We start from the raw sequence: 27,811 nt of genomic DNA, 5'->3' as shown, positions 1-27,811 counted from the left end.
GCAATAGAAAAAGTCATAACATAACATTTTTTTTTGTGTTTTAATGAACAGAAAACAAATCTTATTTTAAAAAACCAGAATGAATGAAGAATGATATTGGAAAAGGAAATAAACACATACTTGGTAAGTAGATAAAAATTAATAAGATACAAACGAACGTTGACATGGATATGTTGGTTTCCAATATTATTTGTTTGACAAATAAATACACAGATCAACAGAAAATAAAAGGGTTTTTTAAGCTATGCCTTATTGAAACCCCCAATTATCTAAATATTTGAATGGGATGTTGTAAAATTTGCAGTTCGAATACTGTAAATTCAGAAATTATTGTGTACACTAATTATTGCGATTTTTGAAGAAAAGACAAAAATGCGGGAGTATTTATTGCGATGACAGGAAAATCTTCAGACATTTATATGTATCTGATATATGAATGCGAGTTCTTATCATTGCGATACTAACCCCTAGCCAAGTCGAATTCCAGTAATCTTTTTTATTGAAGAATTATAATCATTTGAGTTTTTTTTATTGACCTAAGTAAATTATCAATAAGTTGTATTTGACCTTCAGCCTTTGAGTAATTGGGGGGAAGGGGGTGTTATATAGCTTTTATCCAATCAATAACAAGGACATAACAGCCCATTGATAAAGCTATTTGATCATCCTTAAAAAGCATACAATATTTGACAATTAACTTCTGCCTCTCTATGGTCTAATTTTGTGATATAAGCTTGCAAAGAATAAGCAATATATAAACATGTATCACAATAAATTGATATATTGAATACAAAGGTGCCTGTCCTTCATATCAAACCCAGAAACTCAGTTACAATTCCAGTGAACAAACATCAACTGACTACAAATAAAGTTGTTCCAGCAGTTCAACATAAAGTCCTTTATAAGTATGCCATCAAGCAACAAATAATTACTTGTTTCAAAGCTTTAATCAATGTTGCAACCATCAATACAGTAATAATAAGCTAAGTTTATATACTGATTCTAGGTATTGTATCTTCAGTCGCCGGAGACACAGTATTTTATTACGCACAAAGTCTACTTTTATAAGCATCTTTTGTATAAAATACAGGTGTAATTCTAAGGTAGAAAATCGTCATATTAAACAAACTCGTGACCACAAGATGGGTTTTTCCTTTCTCAATATGAAACCGAAGTAACTGATACAAATTGTTCAAATTAATTCATGCGTGCAATAGAAAAAGCCATTACAAACCATTATATTGTTGATTTTTTAAAAACTAAAACAATATCTTTAATAAAGAATGAACGAAGAATGATATTGGAACAGGAAATAAACGCATAATTGGTAAGCGGATAAAAATATCAAGATACAAACGAACGTTGACAGTGATACGTTGGTTTTCAATGTTATTTGACAAATAAATACACAGATCAACAGAAAATAACAGGGTTACTTAGATATGCATTATTGAAGAATTAGAATCATATGAAAAAAAACAAAAAAAAACACAAAAATACTGAACTCCGAGGACTATTCAAAAAGGAAAGTCCCAAATTAAATGTCAAATTCAAAAGTTCAAACACATGAGTTGTTTCTTCGTTGACCTAAGTAAATTATCAATTAGTTGTATTGGCCCTTCAGTCTTCGCGTACTTTGGGTGGGGACGGGGGGTAATATAGCTATTATCCAATGAATAACAGGGACATAACAGCCCCTTGATAAAACTTAATTATCATCCTTAATATGCATACACTAGTTGACAGTTGACTTTTTCCGTTAGAATATGTATAGGTGCCTGTCCTTCCTTAACATGTTGAATCAAAAAACCATTTAAACAACCTGTATTTTGCCGTTGATCGCCGTTCAACGGCTTAAACCTGGGTAATATCTCGATTTGCACATGCTGCATTTAGAAGTGCAAGATATGGTCAATCATTGTTAGGCATTATGAAATTAAATAGCACAAAAGATACAGCAATGATATATCAGACCCAGAAATCAGTTACAATAATTATTCCAGTTACTAACGAACACTTGTTTTAAAGTAGTCAGAGAACAAAAGTCAACTAACTACAAATAAAGCTGTTCCAGCAGTTCAACATAAAACCACTTTCAGGTATGACATCAAGCAACATATAATTACTTGTTTCATAGCTTTCATTAATGTCGCAACAATCAGTACTAAGATAATGAGGCAAGTGTAATTATACTAATTCTAGGTATTGTTTTTTTGTCGCCGGAGACACAGTATTTTGTTACGCACAAAGTCTATTCTAAAAAGTATTTTTTTGTATAAAATACAGGTGTAATTCTAAGGTAGAAAAACGTCATATTAAACAAACTTGTGACCACAAGATGGGTTTTTCCTTCCGCAATATGAAACCGAAGTAATTGATACAAATAGTTCAAATTACTTCATGCATGCAAAAGAAAAAGCCATTACAAAACATTATATTTTTGTTTTTAATACACAAAATAAATGTCTCATTCAAAGAAAAAAAAACAAGAATGAACGAGAATGATATTGGAAAAGGAAATAAACGCATAATTGGTAAGCAGATAAAAATTATTAAGATACAAACGAACGTTTTGAACGATACGTTGGTTTTCAATGTTATTTGACAAATAAATACACAGATCAACAGAAAATAACAGGGCTAATTAAGCTATGCCTTATTGAAGCCCACAATTATCTAAATATTTGAATGAAATGTTGGAAATTTTGCAGTTCGAATGGGGAAAACAAATACTATAAATGCACGATATTTATTGCGATGACAGGAAAATATTCATACAGTTATATGTATCTGATATACGAATGCGATACTCACCCAGACGCATTAGAATAATCTTGGTTATTTCTATTGAAGAATTAGAATCATTTTATTTGTTTCTTTATTGACCTAAGTAAATTATCAATTAGTTGTATTTGCCCTTCAGTCTTCGAGTACTCGGGGTAGCGAAAAGGGGGAGGGGGTAATATATCTATTATCCAATCAATAACAGGGACATAGCAGGCCATTGATAATGCTATATTATCATCCTTCAAATGCATACAATATTTGACAATGACTTTTGCTGTTAGAATATATATGTATAGGTGTATGTCATTCCTTAACATTTTGAATCAATTGATTGATTGATTGTTGATTGCTTAACGTCCAGTGGCAAATATTTCATGCATATTCAGGACGGGAACAAGTTCACAATAAATACAATAGGTAGTTTGTTGTAATAGAGGCCATCTAGGATGATGGTCGGGGAAATTTGGACTGCCACTGGAAAATGAGGGTATATTGGATAGGGACAGGAATTTTGCCTTGCAACAGGCCACCTACGGACCCCTCCATTTTGAATCAAAGAACCATTTTAACGGCTGAAACTTGGGAAATATCTCGATCTGCATCTGCTGCATTTGGAATCGCAAACTTTGGTCAATCATGTTTATGCATTATGAAATCAAATAGCAAACAATATACAGCCATGACATATCAAACCCAGAAACTCAGTTACAATTCCAGTTACTGAACCTGTTTTAAAGAAGTCAGTGAACAAAAATCAACTGACTATTTTAGGGCCTTATCGAACCTACCCCTTAAAATGTAGAGCCATGTCTGTTAGACAAAAAAGAGACGTGTGACAAACTTCGATGAGAAAGCAACCAAATTAAACAAATAAAATAAATGCGATGAGCATAGTCATCAAAAGTTTAATTATTCAACTACTAGTATTCAATGGATATCTACATAGTGTAATTTTGTTTACCGGTAATCTCTCCTCAGTTATGATAATTTGAATTTCACATGTATATGTTTCGGACCATATGAGTATTTGGACCATACAGATGGGTGCGGTCCTAACCTTGACAGAAGTTAACTAAGAGTTAACTTGTTGACTGCTTTTTAAGTTAACTTGAGAATTTTTAAGCAGACCAGCAAGTTAACTTCGTCTACGGTGGACCAGACGTACGGTCCGCTTTTTTATGACTGCTGCAGACCTATCGACGGGTCTGTTCCAGACCAGACCTGTGGACAAGTCTGCTTTTGACCAGTCCTGAGGACAGGTCTGCCCCAGACCAGACCTGTGGACAGGTCTGCTCCTGACCAGACCTGTGGACAGGTCTGCTTCTGACCAGACCTGTGGACAGGTCTGCTTCTGACCAGACCTGTGGACAAGTCTGCTATTGACCAGACCTGGGGACATGTCTGCTTATGAAATGTTATCGTTTTTGCGACTTTCCATATCAGACTTGAGTTTTATTAAAATATGTATAAACAACATTCGCATTGTTCTTCCCAAGAAGGCCTCTGATAGCAAATTTCTTTACTCGCTATAGTCTACTAGACATTATTCATAACAACACAATTCTTTCTTTTTTTTTTAATATATTCTTATAAACATTAGTCAATTACATAGAGTTATCATATTTTGTTAATTAGAAGGTGGATAGAAATTAGGGTTGTCCAACGCATCGGAACAACATTCGTATATCATGGGATATCAACATCTTTGTCGACGTTACTTCGTTCCCCGTTTTTTAACTGTCCCTTCATAATTTTTACTTTACGCATTTATACATGCATGGATATTTCATTGTTATTCTACTTGTTTGGATTGGATTTACTATTCTTTTTCCGCAGAATATTCTAACGAAAATTGTAGAGTTGAACAGTGTCCGGATATGTACGATGTGGTAAAACTACCAACAATCTCGTCAAATTTGTCAGATTTGTCGAGAGATTTGTGCACATGAATGAAATAGTTGTCACTTGACGTTTAACCACAAACAAAATCAATCAACCGACATAATAGATTAACAGTATACTATTACCAGAAGAGAACCTCAAATACATTTTTTTATCAAAAAGCACAAATGAATTCGAATTCAGACATGTCAGTGTTGGTACATTGTACATGTACTTGGATGATGCGGCCTAATAGTTTCGTTTTACACACCCTAGTGACTGTTCAATATTATGAATACAGAGATGAAACGCTGACATTCTCAATGTATGCGGGAAAAAATTGCATTAATTGTTTTCCTTATCATGCTTACATTTGCCGTCCTACTAACATGTTCACAGGAGTGCCAGGAGAAGACTTAATTAGGCGCCATCCCAACAGGGGTCATTTATTTATACATTGACATCAAAAATATGGCTGATTTACTATGCGGATATATATATAGATTTTTAAATTAAAGTGCACATATGCCATGTATGCAGGTCAGTTTTTGGTCGATGCAGTCAAATAATTTTGTTGTATAAAGTCAGCATGAGGTATCAAATCTACTGAAATTTTGTTACGTATCAATATTTTGAATAAAAGGAGGACATGCTGACATCCAAAATTAATGCGAACAAAAATTTGTTGTTATTATATTGCAATATTACTGTCCATTGTATTATACATTGAATCCTGACATATGCGGGTATACATGGTATATAGATTTACAAATTAAAGTGCACATATGGTCAGTTTTGGTCAATGCGGTCAAATCATTTTGTTGTACAAGTCAGCATGAGGTATCAAAACTACTGAAATTTTGTTACGTATCAATATTTTGATAAACATGATAAAAGGAGGACATGCTGGCACCCTAAATTTATGCGAACAAAAATTTGTTGTTCTTGTTGTTATTGTATTGCAATATAGCTGTCCATTGTATTATACATTGAATCCTGACATAAAAAAATATGGCCGATTTACTATGCTGGTATATAGATTTACAAATTAGAGTGCACATATGGTCAGTTTTGGTCTTGGTCAATGCGGTCAAATTATTTTATTGTACAAGTTAGCATGAGGTATTAAAACTATTGAAATTTTGTTACGTATCAATATTTTGAATATAAGGAGGACATGCTGGCACCCTAAATTTATGCGAAACAAAAATTTGTTGTTACTGTATTGCAATCCATTGTATTATACATTGAATCCTGACATAAAAAATATGGCTGAATTACTATGCTAGTATATAGATTTACAAATTAGAGTGCACATATGGTCAGTTTTGGTCTTTGTCAATGCGGTCAAATTATTTCATTGTACAAGTCAGCATGAGGTATCAAAACTATTGAAATTTTGTTACGTATCAATATTTTGAATATAAGGAGGACATGCTGACACCCTAAATTTATGCGTAACAAAAATTTGTTGTTATTGTATTGCAATATTGCAATCCATTGTATTATACATTGAATCCTGACATAAAAAATATGGCTGAATTACTATCCTGGTATATAGATTTACAAATTAGAGGGCACATATGGTCAGTTTTGGTCTTTGTCAATGCGGTGAAATTATTTCATTGTACAAGTCAGCATGAGGTATCAAAACTATTGAAATTTTGTTACGTATCAATATTTTGAATATAAGGAGGACATGCTGACACCGTAAATTTATGCGTAACAAAAATTTGTTGTTATTGTATTGCAATATTGCAATCCATTGTATTATACATTGAATCCTGACATAAAAAATATGGCTGAATTACTATGCGGGTATATATGGTATATAGATTTACAAATTTAAGTGCACATATGGTGAGTTTTGGCGGAAGCACTCAAAATATTTTGTTGTACAAGTCATCATGATGTATCATAACACTGTAATTTTGATACTTATCAATATTTTGAATAAAAGGAGAACATTCTAGCACCCTAAATGTATGTGAACACAAATTTGTTGTTATCGTATTGCAATATTGCTGTCCATTGTATTGTACATTGAATCCTAACACAAAAAATATGGCTGATTTACTATACAGGTATATAACTTTACAAATTAAAGTTTACATATGGTCAGTTTTAGTTGATGCGGTCAAATAATTTTGTTGCACATGTCAACATGGTCAGCATAAGGTATCAAAACTACTGAAATTTTGTTACGTATCAATATTTTGAATTAAAGGAGGACATGCTGGCACCCTAAATTTATGCGAACAAAAATTTGTTGTTATTGTATTGCAATATTGCTGTCCATTGTATTATACATTGAATCCTGACATAAAAAATATGGCTGATTTACTATACAGGTATATAGATTTACAAATTAAAATACACATATGGTCAGTTTTAGTTGATGCGGTCAAACAATTTTGTTGGACAAGTCAACTGAGGTATCAAAACTACTGTAATTTTGTTACGTATTAATATTTTGAATAAAAGGATGACATGCTGTCACCCTTAATTCATGCGAAAACAAAAATTTGTTGTTATTGTATTACAATATTGCTGTCCATTGTATTATATATTTAATCCTGACATAAAAAATCTGGCTGAATAACTATGCTGGTATATAGATTAAGAAATTAAAAGTGCACAAATTGTCAGTTTAATTTGATGCAGTCAAATAATTTTGTTGTACAAGTCAGCATGAGGTATCAAAACCACTGAAATTTTGTTACTTATCAAAATTTTGAATAAAAGGAGGACATGAAGGCACCCTACATGTATGCAAACAAAAATTTGAAAAAAATTGCTGATTTAGTATGCTGGTATATAGATTTATGAATAAAAGTGCTCACATGGTCAGTTTTGGTCAACACGGTCAAATAATTTTGTTGCACAAGTCAGCAAGAGGTATCAAAATTACTGACATTTTGTCACATATCAATATTTTTAATAAAAGGAGGACATATGCTGGACCTTAAATTTATGCAAACAAAAAATTGTTGTTATTGTATAGCAATATTGCTGTCCATTGTAATATACATTGAATCCTGACAGAACAAATATGGCTGATTTACTATGCTGGTATATAGATTTACAAATTGAAGTGCATATATGGTCAGTTTTAATTGATGCAGTCAAATAATTTTGTTGTACAAGTCAATATGAGGTATCAAAACTACTGAAATTTTGTTACATATCAAAATTTTGAATAAAAGGAGATCATGCTGGCAGCCTAAATTTATGCGAACAAAAATTTGAAAAAGTATGGCTGATTTACTATGCGGGTATATAGATTTATAAAAAAAAGTGCACACATGGACAGTTTTGGTCAACCCGGTCAAATAATTTTGTTGCACAAGTCAGCAAGAGGTATCAAAACTACTGAAATTTTGTTACCTATCAATATTTTGAAGAAAAAGAGGACATATGCTGGCACCCTAAATTTATGCAAACAAAAAATTGTTGTTATTGTATAGCAATATTGCTGTCCATTGTAATATACATTGAATCCTGACAAAACAAATATGGCTGATTTACTATGCTGGTATATAGATTTACAAATTAAAGTGCACATATGGTCAGTTTTAGTTGATGCAGTCAAATAATTTTGTTGTACAAGTCAGTATGAGGTATCAAAACTACTGAAATTTTGTTACGTATCAAAATTTTGAATAAAAGGAGAACATGCTGGTACCCTAAATTTATGCGAACAAAAATTTGAAAAAATATGGCTGATTTACTATGCAGGTATATAGATTTATAAATAAAAGTGCACAGTTTTGGTCAATGCGGTCAAATAATTTTGTTGTACAAGTCAGCATGAGGTATCACAACGTAACTAAATTTTTTTACGCATCAATATTTTGAATAAAAGGAGGACATGCTGGCACCCAAAATTTATGCGAACAAAAATTTGTAATCATGCGTTAAAATGATGCTTTCCTCTAAAATACGTCCTTCCATAGATATAAATATAAATAAAGTGCAAATATGGTTGAATTTGATAGGTATTGGAATATATATTCAGTGCCCGTTATCATTGTAACCAAGATCGCTTTTTAAATTATAGATTGGCAGATCACAACTAAATTTGTGTTACAAGCAACGTTTTATGCGTACTTTATTTTCAAATAGTTGTATTAAATCCGGTTTATATAACGGAAGTATTAGTTTTACTTTATTTTTGATGTTTATACTACGAAACAAAGATTGATATTAAAAAATATTTTAAAACATCGATGTAGAGCGGTCCTGGTTACAAGTTAACTTAGTGTTGAGCAGACCAGTCAAAAGTTAACTTGGGAAAAGGTCTGGTTTCGATCGGATTTGTCAAAGCAAAAGTTAACTTATGTTAACTTTGTGGCAGGACTGGTTTCAAAGTTAACTTATGTTAACTTTACGGCAGGACTGGTTCGAAGTTAACTTATATCAATAGCGGACCTGTTTCGAAGTTAACTTTTTGGCAGACATAAAAACAGTCCTAGGACCAAGTCCGCTTTTCAAGTTAACTAGATTTTGGTCCTAGGACTGGTAAGAGCAGTCCTAAATCCGGTCACAGGTTAACTTTGACCAGTCCAAATGACTGGTTATCAAGTTAACTTGCTGTACAGGTTAGGACTGCACCCATCTGTACACGTTTGGTCATGACCATATGCGTATGGTTCGACCGTACGCGTATGGTCGGACCATATATGTATACTCGTTTTGGTTGTTATCGGGACGGCCATATGAGTATTTGGACCATATATTAGTTATTTTTTTCAAATATGCATTAGAACCGTTTCAATAATACAATAAATTTTATAATTCAAAGGCTACATAAACATTAAATATTGATGCCATAGTTAGTTTTTATCGCTACTTGTATGCTCGTATTAATGCGTTGGGTGAAATTTATTTCCACATGGTACTAGTCGCCGTTCCATAACTTTTCTGCATTAGCTTGTCTTAGTTGTGCACGATCCTTTTTAGTCACACTTTTTGCTTTCGAGTGAAAAGGTAACCTTCTAAGCAGCTTCGTGTAGTGATGACGAGGTGATAATTCAATAACGATTCTATTAAGCAATTTGGAAAATATTTTCCAAGGTCGACATGTTGCCATTTTTAAAAGCGTAATAACAAATCGATAATTAGGTATAAAATATGTAAAATCATATGCGTGATACTGCTTATCTTTATTTAGTTAATCTTTTTATAATATAATAAAATGACCTTTGGTATCGTCTTTTTTATGACGTGACAACTAGAAGAGCCATACCTTATGGAGAGTTAAGTATTAACTGTAAACTTATTAATTACGCTGACCATACGCGTACGGACCATATGAGTATATACCCAAACGGTCATGACCATACGCGTATGGTCCAAATATTCAGATGGTCCGGAACATATATATAGTTCAAAAATTTATATTTCAATGTAAACCTGTAAAGGGGTAAAATGAACTAAATCGATAATTTGTCGCATGAATATGAAAGGCAACTAGTAAAAAGTTGTATCCACAAAAAGAACTGTTTCACATAATTTATAGAATAACATTATATCTTCCAGTGATACAATGATGATTTGAAAATAAGGTTGCAGAATTGTTGAAAAGACATTGTGTTTGAACGGTCTTTATTATAAAGCGATGAATCGAAAAGAAACTATATGCTCAGGTATAAAAAACGGAAAACGATGTCCCAACTTAATCAGTAACGAAGCTGTATTCTGTTTAGATTGTGGATCTACAAACACTGACAATGTCTCAGGTAACATTCTATGTTTATATTGACTTGACATAGTATTGATATTTATTTTAGATTTACTGTTTATAGCATGATACATTACTCGTAATACTAAGGTTTTCTCCCCCAGGCATAGCTAGCCTTTGTCTTAATTGGCGTAACTTTTTGCAATTTTCAGTGTTGTAATACTTTTTATGTCCCACCTACGATAGTAGAGGGGCATTATGTTTTCTGGTCTGTGCGTCCGTTCGTCCGTCCGTCCGTTCGTTCGTCCGTCCGTCTGTCCCGCTTCAGGTTAAAGTTTTTGGTCAAGGTAGTTTTTGATGAAGTTGAAGTCCAATCAACTTGAAACTTAGTATACATGTGCCCTCTGATATGATCTTTCTAATTTAAATGCCAAATTAGAGTTTTGACCCCAATTTTACGGTTCACTGAACATAGAAAATGATAGTGCAATTTCAGGTTAAAGTTTTTGGTCAAGGTAGTTTTTGATAAAGTAGAAGTCCAATCAACTTGAAACTTATTATACATGTTCCCTTTGATAAGATCATTCTAATTTTAATGTCAAATTAGAGAATTTATTCCAATTTCACGGTCCACTAAACATAGAAAATGATAGTGCGAGTAGGGCATCCGTGTACTGTGGACACATTCTTGTTAACTATGTATTTTATTTTTATTTTATTTGACCGTGCAACTATTTTGAGTCAAGTGTCACTGATTAAACTTATGCAGACGAAAACCACGTATACCGTACAAAATAATAAGCCTAGTACAGTTGGGTACATACCAAGCATAACATAAAGTAAACGCACGTTAACGCCGCGTGCACATATTTCATTTGTTAACTCCAATTTTCCCGTTAACCAGTAAACGTGCCTTTACTTAAATTACATTAACGCGGTCAAAATTGAAATTTCAAATGCCTACTCGAGTAAATGCGCGTTTACTCTGTATCCGTTTAGTCAGTAGTAACGGGCGTTTATTACATATTTGACATTTACCTGTGTACGTGCACTTATAAAACACGCGTTTACTATTCCCGTTGATTATGAATGCACAATTTTTCTGGCTTATTAATAAATTGCAAATGATAAATAAATAAAGTATAGCATTTTTATTATGTTGTCATTGTCGATGATAGTCAGGTCATTTAAACGTTGGTGAGGTCATGTTTTTGCGAGCTTTGAAAATATTTTTCGTTTTTTTTTGTATTTAAATATTAAATAATGAGATTTTATTAAGTTCAAATTTAATATAAACCCTATGATAAAATAAAAGTTATTAGCATTTTCATTTTGGTCCTGTCATTGTTCTATCATTGTCCTATCGTTGGTTCAGTCATTAGTGTAACCCACCTTGTAGTAGTGAACGTGTGTGTAAAAACAGAAAACGCGCCACTCTCACGTTAACGCGAAAGTAAACGCCCGTTTACTATGAACACAATTAGAAGACGCGCCTTTTTCGCGTTAACGCGAAATGTAAACGTGAAAGTAAACCGCCATTGACTTTACATGTCTACTAAAATTTTGGAGTAAACAGCAGATTTAATGCGGTGTTTACACGAAGTGCACGCGAGTAAATGCCGCGTTAACTTTACCCGCGCGTTTACATGTAATGTTTAGTCTGCACCCAACTGTACCTTTGATGAGTTTCTACGTACGATAATTTTGTATGTTAATATGATTTTAACAAAATATTATTTGGCATTTACACCTATTTTGAGTAAAATCTTGCCAACCGATAAAGTTTTCTTCGACTAATTTTTATAATTTGTTATGTCGTCCTATTACACCACTGTCACAGGTTTTGATTGTGGTTTACAACAGAAGCATCCAAGGTTATTCAATTCTCCTGCATATTTTTGGTAGCTTCGTTTTGAAAATTAAAGTTTTAGTACTTTTCGTAGTGTCATAATAATATGCTATAGAAAAAAGAATGAACAAGTTCCTAAAGAAATTAGGCAATTATATGATACTCAAGTTGTTTTAATTAACATTGACCAAGTCAGCATTAATCAACCTTACTGCAACAAAGGTATTCTGTATTATATTTTAGCTCAATCCTTTTGTGAATGGGACAATAAAAACACAGAAGAAAGTGATACCAGTGAAAGCCAAGATGATGACAATGGGAATGAGAAATGGGATTTCAGCGAACTACTCAACACGTCTCATGCGATTGATGGTAATTTATTACAAAAATCTATTTCACTTTTGTGTTAATAACAAGGATTGAGTGATTGATTAATGGGTATTTAACGCAACTTTCAGCACTATTATGCTATGTCGTTGCGATCAGTTTTTATCGGTTGAGGAAGCCGTAGTGCCCAGATAGAACCTAAAACCTTCAGTAGGAAAATTGACAAACCTAGTTAATTAAGATTGGAGTCGAGCGCATCGGCCACGTCTTGGATACGAACTGAAAACCTCAGTGTTGACAGGCTAGTGATACAGTAGTTCGACTACACATGGAGGTCATTTCATTTTAAGCTATGTTCATGAACTGACCTTACTTACATATGTTTAGATTCGAAAGTTTTTCTCAAATTATATGATCTCACATCAACTATCGTTTTCTTTAAAAAAAAAAAAAAGCGCTGGCACTGCTTGAAAAGTCATATCTATGTCTCGCCTTCTGGGAAATTCATCTGAAGCTAGATTATAAATTATATTTCGTTATTTTGTTATGATTTTACGTTTTCTTAAATCTTAATATGCGATACATGATTTATTTATAATTAAGAAGGTAATATTATTTGAATTGGTGTGTAGCAAATATGAGTGCCCTTAGATCAGTACTGTGTGTTATTTGAATGCTTTTTCAGTGTCAACAAACACGTCTTCGAAAAGATGTAAGAATTGTGGGCATACCATACAGCAAGATCGCATGTTTTGTGATAAATGTGGTAATAAGGTTGGAGCTGTATGTATCGGCGAAATAAATGGAAAACCATGCTCAAAATTTATCAGCGTTGAAACCAAATTCTGTTCACATTGTGGAACAGCAAACATTGAAAACAGCTCAGGTAAAACTAGAACCGTTTAATAAATCATTAGACAATGTAGATGAGTAAAATGTATTAATATTTTTGCACATTGTTTTCTGACATTTAATGTTTAAAGGGATACATTGTACCAAATGCATCAGCAAACCATTTAATCAATTATGCCTTCAACATCATTTTTTTTATAATGAATCCTTACGATTTTAATTGCTTGTTCCAGGATGGACACACGGTATCGTGCCGTTTTTTTGAATTATTATTTGATGAACATAATGAGTATCAAGTAGTGTCGTTTCCTACTATTCAGGTAGAACATTTAGTCCTTAAATTTCTATAACGTGTTACTGTTGTATGTCTTGTAGTTGTTTCTTTGCCATGGCATTGTCGGTTTCTTTTCGAATTTTTTATTTGAATATCCCTTTGATATATTTCGCCTCTTTTGTATAGTTTTCAGTTATAATACAGGAAGACACATATATTATTTAAGCTAAAAAAAAGTGGTCAGACCCATATGTAACATTACTTAAAATGACAAAAAAACAAGGTGACTTTATAGAAAAATCTTCTGAAAAAAAACTCACCAAGGATAACAGGTCTTTAATTTTGTATGCAAGACGCACGTTTCGTCTTAAAAAGACTCATTCGTGACGCTCGAATAATAAAGATTTATATGGGAAAAAAGATAACAAAGTTAAAGGGCATGGAGGGCAAAAATTCTGACAGGGTTTGCCACTTGTTTACAGCTAAGGTAATCTATTCCTGTGATAGAAACTCCTTAGTTTTTGTAACAATTCAAACTTTTTTAAGTAGTTAAATTGGTGTCTTTTGAACGGCAAACGTATGTTTCGTATATTTAAGATTCATCATTTACGCTCGAATCTAAAAAGTAAGAAGGCCAATTGCATGCGAAGTTGATTAAAATTACAAACCGATAATTCCAACTGAAAAAAGGCTATTTGGTTTGTCTTCGTCCCCAGGAAATATCGTTTTGGTTCATTTCAAGTTATTAAGTTGCATTCAGAAAGTGTTTGGAAAGAAAATCAATAAGAGCTTAAAAAACTTGATTTATGTTAAGAAATTTTTTTAAAGTTAATAACAACAGTATACTGATTGATATTTGGAGAAGTTTACGTCTTCGAATAAATAAGTAATGTATTTTAAACTTTTCGCGTTTTCATCAGATCAGAATGGTATTTTGTTCCGTAAAATATACCAAATGGTCTTTAATTTCTTCTTTCAACATTACCTCTTTTAAAATTGGTAAAATTAGTAAATCATAAAATTGACGTTCTAAGTTTTATATTATATAAGCAGACAACCATAATAATAGAAAGCTTTTTTATATTTTACCTTTTTACCTTTTGTTTTAATTCGAGCGTCACTGATAAAAATCCCTTGTAGACAACATGCGCGTTTTTCGTACAAACTTTTTTTAAGCCTTGTATCCGATGAGTTAATTGCCAAACAAAAACAGGTAAATTTCTAAAGAAAAAAACCAAAACAAGCCTAATCTACTTTTCGCAGTCAATTAAGTAAACAAATGATTTCAATTAGATTATGTTTTTGGTTTTATCATTCGTCAAGCCTGTAATTCAGTGGTTGTCGTTTGTTTATGTGTTACTTATTTGTTTTTCGTTCATTTTTTTTACATAAATAAGGCCGTTAGTTTTTTCGTTTGAATTGTTTTCCATTGTCTTATCGGGACTTATTATAGCTGACTATGAGGTATGGGCTTTGCTCTTTGTTGAAGGCCGTACCGTGACCTATAGTTGTTAATGTTTGTGTCATTTTGGTCTTTTGTGGATAGTTGTCTCATTGGCAATCATACCACATCTTCTTTTTTATAAGCTTCCTTTCTTAACTGTAAATTACTCGCATCAATTATAATATAGATGCATTAGCCCTTATACATTTTGTATACTTTTTTTTTAGGAAATAAAAAAGCTCCGTTGAAAAGAAGTTGTAAGAGCTGTGGACACGACGTACACAAACATCAGAAGTTTTGCCATAACTGTGGGTATAAGATAGGAGCACATTGCCTTGGGATAATGAAAGGAAATCCATGCAATGAATTCTTGAATATCGAAATCAAATTCTGCGCAAACTGCGGTAACCACAACCCTGATTATATAACAGGTAAAAGAGTTTACTTTCACATATATGTTACAGAATGATACATTTTAAATAAGAAGATGTGCCAATGAGACAACTCTCCATCCAAGTCACAATGTATAGAAAAGTTAATAACTATAGGTCAAAGTACGGCCTTCAACATGGAGCCTTGGCTCACACCTAATAGCAAGCAATCAAGGGCCCCAAAATGACTAGCGTAAAACCGTTCAAACAGGACAACCAACGGTGTAATCTATATAAAAATCGAGAAACAAGAAAACACCTTTGAACCACATCAACAAACGACGACCACTGTACAACAGGCTCCTGACTTAGACTGCAGCGGGTTTAAACGTTTTAACAGGCGCCAAACTTCACCCTAAAATAGGAAAGTAGTGTAACATTACAATAAAAAAGAAACACTAAAAATACCAATGGAAATGGCTTAACTCAATCAAAACGACATATAAACAAAAACAAGTAAACAGACCCTGAACGAATACGTTTCATCGATAACACAATACAAATACAATGTTGGGACAAAATGGCGTTAAATAACACAATTTACACAGGTAAATTTAAATATAATAATTTTGTAGTCAGGAGAACGGAAGTAAACATTTTTACAAAATTAATAAATTTGTTGTTCAGAGTACGAGTAAAGAGGTGAAAATTTATCGTCATACTAAATATTTATCAAAGGTGGTACATATTAAAAATGGTGAAACGAGATATAACACACCATAAGTAAACATAGAATTACAGAAATGCATTACAGCTTATGTAACAGGTCAACTTAACACGTACGTACGATTTGAGAGTACTTGCAGTTACTGAAATTTAATGACCCTTCTGAATCGGCTGAGCTTTGAATACCATGACCTTAGAAAAAAGACGATACAAGTTGAGAACATCAATTAGCTACTATCATTTCTTATCTATAGTTTAAAATGTGTCAAATCATTTTATTGAATGAAATTGAAAAGGATCTTTTCAATGTATACAAGATTTTGTTTTAACTAGTTAACAATTTGTTATAATAACTCAAATGAAAATAAGGCTTTAGAAAATTAAGAAACTACGAGACCAGTATTGTGTTTGTATGTTTGCTTCATCAGATGTAGTAGTAACAGTTTAATGAACTAACCTGATGATACAACTGTTTTTGATAAATTTGCATGCTTATTAATAAGTTAAGTATTACAAGTACTGAATTATTGTAAACAAACCAACTTGTTGAAGATTGTACTTTGACATATATATATATCATGTAGTACTTTACTTATTATTAAGCATGCAAACTTATAGATGCTAACTCCTACCTCATTTGGTCTCTGTTAGAAAGTTGTCTCATTGGCAATCATACCACAGTTTCATATATTGATATTCAGTTTTATAGTGTGCCTCTTTCTTAAAAAATATAAAAATGTTTTTTTTTTTATTTTAAGATCTTTTAATTGTGTCCTGTTTTGTTTCAAAAAGCGCTTGTTAGTCTTGAAGGTACTAACACAAACAAACACAACCAACTTCCATGATACTAACGTAAGATACTACACGTTCTTACACGTTTTAGTCGTACTAAATTACAATTAAATTACTGGAATATGAAATTTACCGTAGTCTATAAAATATCGATAAGGGAAACCAGTTAGCAACCAAGCATATTAGCGTTAAAAGATAAATGTTTTCGATCAACTTTGTTTGAAATAAAAAAAATACTGTTTGTTTTATGAATATCAAATTATTTTCTTTTTAAATTAAAATCACAGGGAATTATCAATAGAGGCAATGGTATATTTCATTTTATGTATGGACATTTAACAGTGTATATTTGATTTTTTTTTTCGCATCCATTCTAACAATTTTAGAATGATCCGCGCACCTAGCTGAGGAACCGTAGCTCATATGTCCTCATGATATTTTTTGACATTTTGACAAAATGCGGACCATAGAGCTACGATTTGTTTTCCTATTTCAAAACGTACGGAATTGAGACCAAGGTTCAGCTCACACTTGTTTCTCATTTTGTTTTAATATTTATCACCCGTTCATAGCTTATCAATGCATACAGTTCGTTTCGATAGATATTTATGATATGACGTACCTATGTATGCTTGAATATTCATTTCCTTGAAACTATTTAATAAGTCTTTTCATTTGTATTTTGTTCAATCATTTTGAATAGTCTTTTAAATTTACATATATTAACATTAAAACATAAGAAGAGATAATTCATAGAAGTATCACATTGTCAACGAACAATAAAAACCGCAACGTTAAAATAATTCAAAGGATGTTTCCTTGTGAAAGTAGTCATATAATATTAATTTTTGATAACTTGGAAAAATGTATTTGACATATTATTACAAAAAAAATACGTTTAATGGTTTTTTTGTCACCTTTGCCATTGTAAATGTTTCTAATACATTTACAATGTCAACCTGATTCCCCAGAAATTGCGAGGAGATTTAGGACCAGAATAATACTTGTTTTAAAATGAATGACGATATGATTTCACACATCCAGTCACTACAAAATGTTAACACCTAAAACCTATTTATATTAAATAATGAATCGTACAAAAAGAACTCTTCAGTATTCATTAACAAATATTTACCCTTTTATGACACCAATTTATTACAGGATATGAAATGATTATTTGGTTTACTGTTAAATTATACAATTATAATTATGTAAATTTATATAGAATTTCTCATTAAACTTCCATCACCTATCTACTGCATTACTGGTTAGAAGATTTGTGTTTCCAACATTAACATCTAGCTAATATATATTTAGCGTCTAAAACACTATGCATTATTTTTATTTCATGTACTTAAAAATACTTAAAGATGATCTATTATAGACCCAAACATTATTAGAGAAGACTTCTTTACAATAAAAATAAAATTAGCCAGTTTAAACAGTATCCAGGGCCATCTGTTTACAAAAGTGACACAATATTATAATCATGATTATATAGATCCGAATGGAGCTCTCATATTTTAAAATAGTGATTTCATGTTACCACTTTTGCAATACTATATAGCAATGCTCTTCAACTTTGTACTTGTTCGGCTTTATTACTATTATTACTACTTTTATTGTTTTCGGCTGAGCGACGTTTGGCTGCTTTATTATTGACACAAACACTATTTATTCCTTGATTCATAGTTTCAGCACCATGCAAAGATCAGAAATCTTTAATACCGAGTAATGAGTCGGACATGGAATTAACGGGGAAAATAGCAATAGCGTCTCGCCCTGAGGAATGATGACGTACAATGTATATGTTTCATTATTAATATAAATTTAACAATATACTTGTATTTGTATTTCATACAAACACATACCAACAATTCATTTGCCTATATATTCGTTTACAGATTTTGAAAAAATACAAAATGTAAAATAGTCTGATGACGTTAATATTTGCAATGTAAGAGTAAAGAGTAATTTCATATGTTGACGTTTTTTTTCCCCTTTCTTAACTGCTCATTATTAGCACATGCGTAACTAAGTTCAGATGAATACTGACTTAAATGAGGTTAAGTTATTTAATTGAAAGAAAATTATTCATTACGCGAGGTTTTTGTAGCTTAGATGAATAATTGAAACTACGATACGTAACGTTATATGTCTAAATCGTAGCGTATACCTTTTTAAATCTAGAAATCGACTTAGAAGTTATCCAATATTGTATTAATTACTTTTATTGAATCCATAAAACGTAATTGGGTGATGCACATTGTGGTCATAACAAGAGTATATATTCAGAAACTGTTTGCTTCAATGTATTATATGGATTGTGATTATGAAATAATTTTAGAATCAATGTATCTTGAATGCTATTTTGTTTTCTATAACGGAAAATCTGGGTATATAAAAGTTTTTATTATACTTCAGTGTGTTTTTTCTATATAAAAAGTAATGAAATAGTTGTGCTATTTTATTCCAGAGAACCATTTGCCAGTCAATAGTTTCAAAGACTATTACACCGGTTAATAGTTTCATAATCATCTTTCCCGTACTTTTCATGCTTATTTTTCATTGGACGATAATGATGTCATTGACTACTCTGCTTGGTTACGTATGCTTTGCAACGTCAAACTCCCGCTAATATTGTAAACGGTGGAATCTGTCTGTGTTGATTGTAATTTCACTCATAAGAAGCAATTATAAAAAAGAAAAAAAAAATCTTCACTGGGAATTTTTTAAAGATCTAAAATATAGTACCTTATTCTTAATATGGGTTCGCTCTCCGTATATAAAAAGTGAATTTGCGTTTGGTGTATTTTAGCTAGAATTTTTTTTAAGCACAGAAAGTTTAACATAAGTATTTCTTGTCTTGATTGAAATTAATGAAATATTTATTAATACAAAACGAATTATAAAAAAAAGTATAGTTCATCATGTGCATATAAAGTTATGTGACATTTTTGTTTTCTTTCAGATGATATATATATATACACTTTTAGAAAATTATTTATTTGGTATATATATAAAATACTTAATGGCTGTGTTGTTCAGTATAATAAAACACCTAATGACTGGGTGTGCGGGTAATAGCAAGTTTGTTGTCCCTTCGCATACCAACTATTGCTCTCGGCTTTGCCTCGAGCAATAGTTGGTACCTCAGGGACAACAAACTTGCTATTACCCTCACACCCAGTCAATAGGTGTATAACATTTAGACTTTTTTTGTGGATTCAACTCACGATCATTTGTATGCGAGATTTTATTGGTTGTATGAGAGTTATCAATGTCGAGACCAGTATGGAGTATACATTTATCATTGTTTTCCTGTTTTTATTTTAATTTTGATAGGAGAAAACACAACTGATGATTCTGGTGACGGTTATCCTCCTGAATTAAAGGTTTCATCAGCAGGTAACATATATAATTTTTTTTCTCTCTTTCTGAAGGTCAAAGACATTTTTAATTCCTTTGTCACATTCAACTATTAACTATATTTTTTCTACACAGGGATGACACCAATTCATTTTCCCCATTTTTAGGCTAAATCGTAGCTTATATCCTGCTAAACCTAGATATTGACTTATGTATTGAACTAGATTGTATCTTTGATAACCTTCATTGAATCTGTAAAACGTAATATTAAAGTTAATGTACATTTAGATCATAACAAGCATACATTTTCAGAAACTTTTTGTTCCAGTGAATTAAATGTATGCATATGGTTTATATGAAATAGATTTAAAAATCAATGTATCTAAAATAATATGTGTTGTGAAACCTCAAATCTGGTTATATAAAAGTTTCTTATATATAATAGACCGAATTATGAATTGTGTTGTGCTTACTTGCTGATCGAACATACATATATATACATATACAATCTTTCTTAGTTAATGCAAGGCAGTTAAGCATGACTGGGTAATACTTTCGAAGGTTGACTTTCCAAGTCAGGAGCCTGTAATTCGTGGTTGTCGTTTGATATGTGTTACATATTATTTTTCGTTCATTTTTTTCTATATAAATAAGGCCGTTAGTTCTTCTCGTTTGAATTGTTTTACATTGTCATTTCGGGGCCTTTTATAGCTGACTATGTGGTAGGGATTTTGCTCAGTGTTGAAGGCCGTACGGTGACCTATAGTTGTTAAATTCTGTGTCATTTTGGCCTACTATGGAGAGTTGTCTCATTGACAATCATACCACATCTTCTTCTTTTTTTATATTAAACAATGGACAAATGTATATTTCTGAGTCTTTTTGGTCTCTTGTGGAGAGTTGTTTCATTGGCAATTATACCACATTTTCGTTTTTTATTTTTTAATAATCCAATACTCCGTAACAACTATTGCGTTTGTAATAACTTCAGATTGAAAAAAAAAAATCTTGACCTCGTTGAATTGAAAATGTCTGAAAATACGAACTACAATCCTATAGTTACATGCCAGTTGATTTGTATTTCTCAATTTTTAAGTTGGCATTTCTTTTAAAATATAACAAAGTCTAGCTTGAACGATGTGAAGTTTGCACATTCAGATGTAGGTGTACGCAATATAAAATAAAAACTAAACTAGTGAAGGAAATCGTAAAAAATTGGAAATATGTCGGCAAAGGGCTCTACAGAGCTTTTGTTTGTAAAGTTCATGTAACCCGACTTTAAATAATATTTTCTATTCTTTTATATTCTATATCGAATTTATCATTTCAAATTACAGTTTAAAACAACATGTATACAAATTATGTTTACTTAAGATCTTGCTTCTAGCTGATAGGCAGGTGGCTAAGTTCGAATTAATTTTTTTTTTAATTACCGATAGAAATCAATATACTGGATAATTGATCTGTCAAACTAATTACCACGACGATGATTTCTAAATAAAACAAAATTATGAATGATTTCAATACACATTTCAAATATTTTCATCAAATAGTGCTAATTGTGTATTTCTATGTACAAAAATCTGAAAAGTAAGAAGTCTTTTATGAAACTCTGCATACTAGTATATATATATATATATGCTGTCTTAAAGAAATTAGATTTTTTCTACTCGACTGTTAGAAAGAATAGCAAATACAAAGAGGGGGTGCATGCAATGATTAATTTTAACTCTATCTAACCATAAATTATTATTGACTAGTTAAACAAGTCACTGGAATTATACTTAAGCTGTTGCTAAAGGTTGTCTGAAACTTGCTATGAGGTACCTATATTTTGTTCATTGTTGAAATTATGAAACTCTTGTAAGATGGAACAGAACTAAAAATACATCATGTTATAGCTTTGACTGTCCGGTATTCTTTTGAATTCTGTCTAAACAATGTTTACTCCATACCCCTTCTCTGTCTTTACAATATCCGAAGTACTCGATAACTTACAAACAAGTTGCTTTAAAAAAATCAATTGCAGGAAGCTAATACAGAAAAGAAGAATAAATGTTCCGAATGTACAATGATTAGGGTTCCGAATATTCCTCCATAGACTATAATTCCAACTAATAAATATGCGTGAACCCTCAGGGGTTCACGAACAAACAGTGCAGTGGTCATATTTAAGTTTTTGAACAATTTTGGCTTCATCGGTAGTAAACAGAAGCAAACAAAATACAAAAACGTTCCAACATTTCCTACAGTATTTTAAAGTCTCATAAAATGTTAAAACAATTTAAATGATATTTACTATTTCTCCCTTGTTGTTCAATTGTTAATTAATTGTCAGGCTAATGAATCCAACCAATTTCTCTGTCAAAGCAACTAAGCTCCGCCTCTTCACGTGAAGTTGATAATGATTGACCTGAAAATTAATAGTCTGTTGCAACAGCAAGGCATACCATTTTCGCATAGTGCAGTTAACGCTATATATTTATTTAAAAAAACTATAAAAAAAGGGCAATTTTACCTAAGCTGTATTTGGCAACACGTTTAGGAATTTTGGTCCTCAAAGCTCTTCAACTTCGTACTTTATTTGGCCTTTTTAACTTGTTTGGATTCGAGCGTCACTGATCAGTCTTTTTAGCTCACCTGGCCCACAGAGCCAAGTGAGCTTTTCGCATCACTTGGCGTCCGTCAAAGTGCTGGGCCAAATTTAACCAAACTTGGCCACAATCATCATTGGGGTATCTTGTTTAAAAAATGTGTCCGGTGACCCGGCCAACCAACCACGATGGCCGCCATGGCTAAAATTAGAACATTGGGGTAAAATGCAGTTTTTGGCTTATAACTCAAAAACCAAAGCATTTAGAGCAAATCTGACTGGGTTAAAATTGTTTATCAGGTTAAGATATATCTGCCCTGAAATTTTCAGATGAATCCGACATTCCGTTATTAGGTTGCTGCCCCTGAATTGGTAATTTTAAGGAAATTTTGCTGTTTTTTTTATTATCTTGAATATTATTATAGATAGAGATAAACTGTAAACAGCAACAATGTTCAGCAAAGTAAGATCTACAAATAAGTCGCCATGACCAAAATGGTCAGTTGACCACTTTAGGAGTTATTGCCCTTTATAGTCAATTTTGAACCATTTTTCGTAAATCTTAGTAATCTGTTAGAAAAATCTTCTCCTCTGAAACTACTGGGCCAAATTAAACCAAACTTGGCCATAATCATCATTAGGGTATCTAGTTTAATAAAATGTGTCCGGTGACCCGGCCAACCAACCAAGATGGCCACCATGGCTAAAATTAGAACATAGGGGTAAAATGCAGTTTTTGGCTTATAACTCAAAAACCAAAGTATTTAGATCAAATCTGACAGGAAGTAAAATTGTTGATCAGGTCAAGATTTATTTGCCCTGGAATTTTCAGATGAATCGGATAATCGGTTTTTAGGTTGCTGCCCCTGAATTGGTAAGTTTGAGAAAATTTTGCTGTTTTTTTGTTATTATCTTGAATATTAATATAGATAGAGATAAACTGTAAACAGCAATAATGTACAGCAAAGTAAGAACTAAAAATTAGTCAACATGACTAAAATAGTCAACTGACCCCCTAAGGAGTTATTGCCCTTCATAGTCCATTTATAACAATTTTCATAACATTTGTAGATTTTCACTAACATTTTCCACAGAAACTATGTTATAGATAGAAATATATGTAAGTAGCAAGAATGTTTAGTAAAGTAAGATCTAAAAACACATCACCATCATCAAAACACAATTTTGTCATGAATCCATCTGTGTCCATTGTTTAATATTCGTATAGACCAAGGTGAGCGACACAGGCTCTTTAGAGCCCCTAGTTAAGACGAAACGCGCGTTTGGCGTATATACAAATTTTAGTCCTGGTATCTATGATGAGTTTATTTACTATAGAGGGACATTCTTACAGGAAGTATAATAATACTGGTTATGAGGATTATAGCATACTTTTTTGTACTTGAGATACCAACTACTGCTCGGGCGTTATTAAATGATGTGAATGTATATGTAGGACATGAGAAGAGTACATTTTTAGAAATCGCTTTGCTTTGATGTAATTGATATACACTTGATTATATATAACTATAATAAATTGTTGAACAAGATTTTTTCTGAACTAATATTGGAATACAAAAAGATTTCATACATTTTATACATTCATTGCAAATCAATAACGAAAAATTAACTGCAGTGTTAAACTTTAATTCCAACAATTGTTAAAATTACATTTCAATTAAGCTTTTGAGGAACACTTTTTTTGCAGACACAGTCGTTAGCCTTTTTACTGAGGTGGATGAAAAAACGTTATGTAAGTTTTTTTCTTTTAAAAAATCCATTAGCAGCATCAAGTTTCTAATCTTGCAATACTACACATTTTGTTTTAATGAGTAACCATTATCAATTCTCTTTTATCACAGTTCCTGTTGAAATATCGAAATGAAATCTATTTTTGTTACACAAAAGTACATGATATTTTGATAAGCTAATTAAGTCAAACACACAAATAAAACAATTGAAGGCAAAAAAAAACTGGCTACATTTTTTTGTAGGTTAATAAAAAATGAAATCATGCTAGGTATTACAAGCTCTGCAATATTGTATTAACTAGAAGATAAATATACTCCGTATGCAAGAGCTGCATATAATTGGAAAGTTAAAAATTAGGAAGCTGAACTCCTCTCTTATTATTTTGAAATATGCGATCGATGTAGGTAATTCTATCCAATTATTTTTTGCATCAAGGAAACATTCATCTAAAAATATGTAAGGAACTCGTTTAAGTTTAGAAACGCAAGCATCTTCGTCCGACAATAAGACACCATCGTTTAAAGAAATACATTGTTGTTTTACATTTTACTTTAAATAGCAGTGTTAATATCAAGAATCATATTATGATTTCTAGCAGCCTTTTAACTTTGATAGTATCTTTTTGAACTTATTGGTATAAACGTTATACACTTACTAAAATAGGAGTTATGTTGAGATAAGATATCATCAGGATATATTAAAGTGATAACAATGGATAATTATGATCTAGGGGACATGCTTTGTTTTCGTTTAGATCGTTGTGTATGAATTGTAATTGAGTAAAACAACAAATCTGGAAAAATCATGTTTAACATTTTAATTTGTTCGTATTATTCTTGTAGTTGAAGAAATAAAGATTGATATAGCCTCCTTCAAATTTGATATGAAAATGAAATATGGTGGAATTATGTCATTGGCGCAATCTCTATCTAAATATACAGAATCATCGAAAAAGGTGAAAGTGAATGTAGCAGTTGCAGGAGAAAGCGGAACAGGAAAATCGTCGTTCATTAATGCCATTCGAGGTGTAAAATATACAGACCCCACCTTTGCTAAAATTGGTTTTGGTAATACATCCATGACAATAAAGAAATATCAGCATCCAAAAAATAAACGGATACAATTGTATGATCTACCAGGCTACAACACTACAAAAATGACTTTACAAAATCTCTTAAAGGATCTTAATTTATCCGATTTCGATTGTTGTTTGTTATTTTTCTACGGTGTTCCTTCTGAAGCTGACAAAACGTTCGTTCAACAACTACAAACTGTAGGCACAAAATTTTGTTTTGTAAGGACAAAACTGGACGAGGATTTTGAGAATGGAGAGCTGGCTGGAATGTCAAAAGAAGAAGTTCTATCTGCAATTAAAAAGAAAGTTGATATGTCAAGTGATCAATTTGAGGAGCTGAAAAATGCAGTCATATTTTATATATCTAGTGACGAGCCATCTGTCGGTGAAATGAATGAATTGATTAGCTTCATTGAAAATCAAATTAATCCTAGGAAATTTGAGGCCCTTTTATTATCTTTACCTTCATTAACAGAAGAAGTAATACAGAAAAAATATAAGAGTCTTGAGAAAAGTGTAGTTCTTTTTGCCGTCAGATTCGCAGTTTTTTACCCATTGTTTTTTAAGATTGAGGAAAACATCAAAGCAGAAATCGAAATGTATTTTCAAACTTTCGAATTGAATACAACTCTTGAGAAAAACGTAAAAGATTTAAAGCATCGTTTTTCCGAGGGAATATGTCATCTTTTAGAAGAATTCGACAACGGTGTATCAGGAATGCGGTCACCAAGAAAACGATATATCTTTTGTAAAACGTTCCTGAAGAATCTTATAGAAGAGCTTTTAGAGGACGCTAAAACCATGTATAAACACATGTTAAATGAACTAAGACAATAGTCATCAGAATAGACAAAGCATTGCATTTGACGTTTAAGATTTTTAGTTTACCTAATCCAAAGGCCCAAGTAAGCTTTTATTATCACTTGACGTCCTTGCATCGTCGGTATCCATGTAATGTCTCGAAAATAAAATACTGCTAACAGCAGGAAATTTTGCACAATTGTAGATATATATTTATAAACCAATTTGAGTTTTTGAAATACCAAAATGGTAGCCATGTTTAGGATGTCTGCCAATTAGTTCAAACTTTACAGCCATGTATAAACTGGTTTACAGCAGTATTAACATATTTCTTCGGATAGATTATTTTTTTTCGGAACTCCACACCACATTTTAAACAGGAAAATATACCATCAGTGTCATCATCCGTGACATCTGTTTTATATATGTCAACCACGTTTTATTTCTAGATATCATAAAATGTTAGAGTTAAAACTCTGTTGATTTGCCCATTATCAGCGAACAGAAGCACAATTTAATCTTATTGTGAACGTTTTTATCTTGAAGCCTACCAGCAATTTGCGGATTTTCTAGTACAGGGCACAATTCTGTCACACACGGAGACAATGGCTCACTTTTTATATAAGGCTACATTTTTCTATCTGTTGAAAATCTTTATTGCATAGTTAATGCACAAATATATTTGATAGTTTTTGTTTTAGCATGGGGTGTACATAAATAACGCTCATAATAAACATATAAAACCCAAGTATCAAAATGTGCTAAAGGTGGCAGGGGTGTCTTTTGCCATCTTGCATTGTAAAAACAGAGAACTTAAGGTCTAGTTTTTCCACAAAGTTTGCAAAATTTGATGCAGGAATGCATATAACTAATGTGAAATCTCATTTAAGAAAATCCATTTAAAAGATTATAACTTATAAATATATATATTGTAGACAATTTATGCTTTATTTTTAATGTTCTTTAATTTTCATTTAAAAGGACGGTAACTATGATATGGTGCACCGTTTGAAGGAATTTACATGGAATTTTGCTATTTTGTATTTTGACCGGAAAAAAAACGTGCAGTGACCCTATCTTTTGTTTTGTTATTCTGAATGCATTTTCAAAAAGCTGTCTTGTCTTCTTAATTTTTTGAAATCTATCATTTATTTCAGTTTCTAATTACATAATGCTGTGTTGTACTGTATCATCCATACAAAATGTGTCCTTTTGTTACAACCTGTAGCTTGATA

The 27,811-nt window shown here is 31.9% G+C and overlaps 1 protein-coding gene across 3 annotated transcripts; it reads left to right on the top strand.

Moving 5' to 3' along the window:
- LOC139495874 (T-cell-specific guanine nucleotide triphosphate-binding protein 2-like) lies at positions 1-27,499 on the top strand. Of its 3 annotated transcripts, none has more exons than XM_071284281.1 (8): positions 1-123; positions 10,210-10,409; positions 12,444-12,572; positions 13,213-13,413; positions 15,325-15,528; positions 20,332-20,394; positions 24,657-24,701; positions 25,543-27,499. In XM_071284281.1, exons 2-8 carry the CDS (start codon positions 10,289-10,291, stop codon positions 26,610-26,612), a joined length of 1,833 nt encoding a protein of 610 aa, XP_071140382.1. In that variant the 5' UTR covers positions 1-123; positions 10,210-10,288; the 3' UTR covers positions 26,613-27,499. The 3 variants fall into 3 exon arrangements, with proteins under 3 accessions (XP_071140382.1, XP_071140383.1, XP_071140381.1); XM_071284282.1 differs by lacking the exon at positions 1-123 and adding an exon at positions 1,280-1,327; XM_071284280.1 differs by lacking the exon at positions 1-123 and adding an exon at positions 2,413-2,534.
- Positions 27,500-27,811: the final 312 nt, after the last annotated feature.

Source organism: Mytilus edulis, chromosome 11 (assembly GCF_963676685.1).
Source record: "Mytilus edulis chromosome 11, xbMytEdul2.2, whole genome shotgun sequence".
NCBI classification, from domain to species: Eukaryota; Metazoa; Mollusca; class Bivalvia; order Mytilida; family Mytilidae; genus Mytilus; species Mytilus edulis.
The sequence above is the reverse complement of the archived record's forward strand: the minus strand, read 5'-3'. Positions and strand labels throughout refer to the sequence as shown.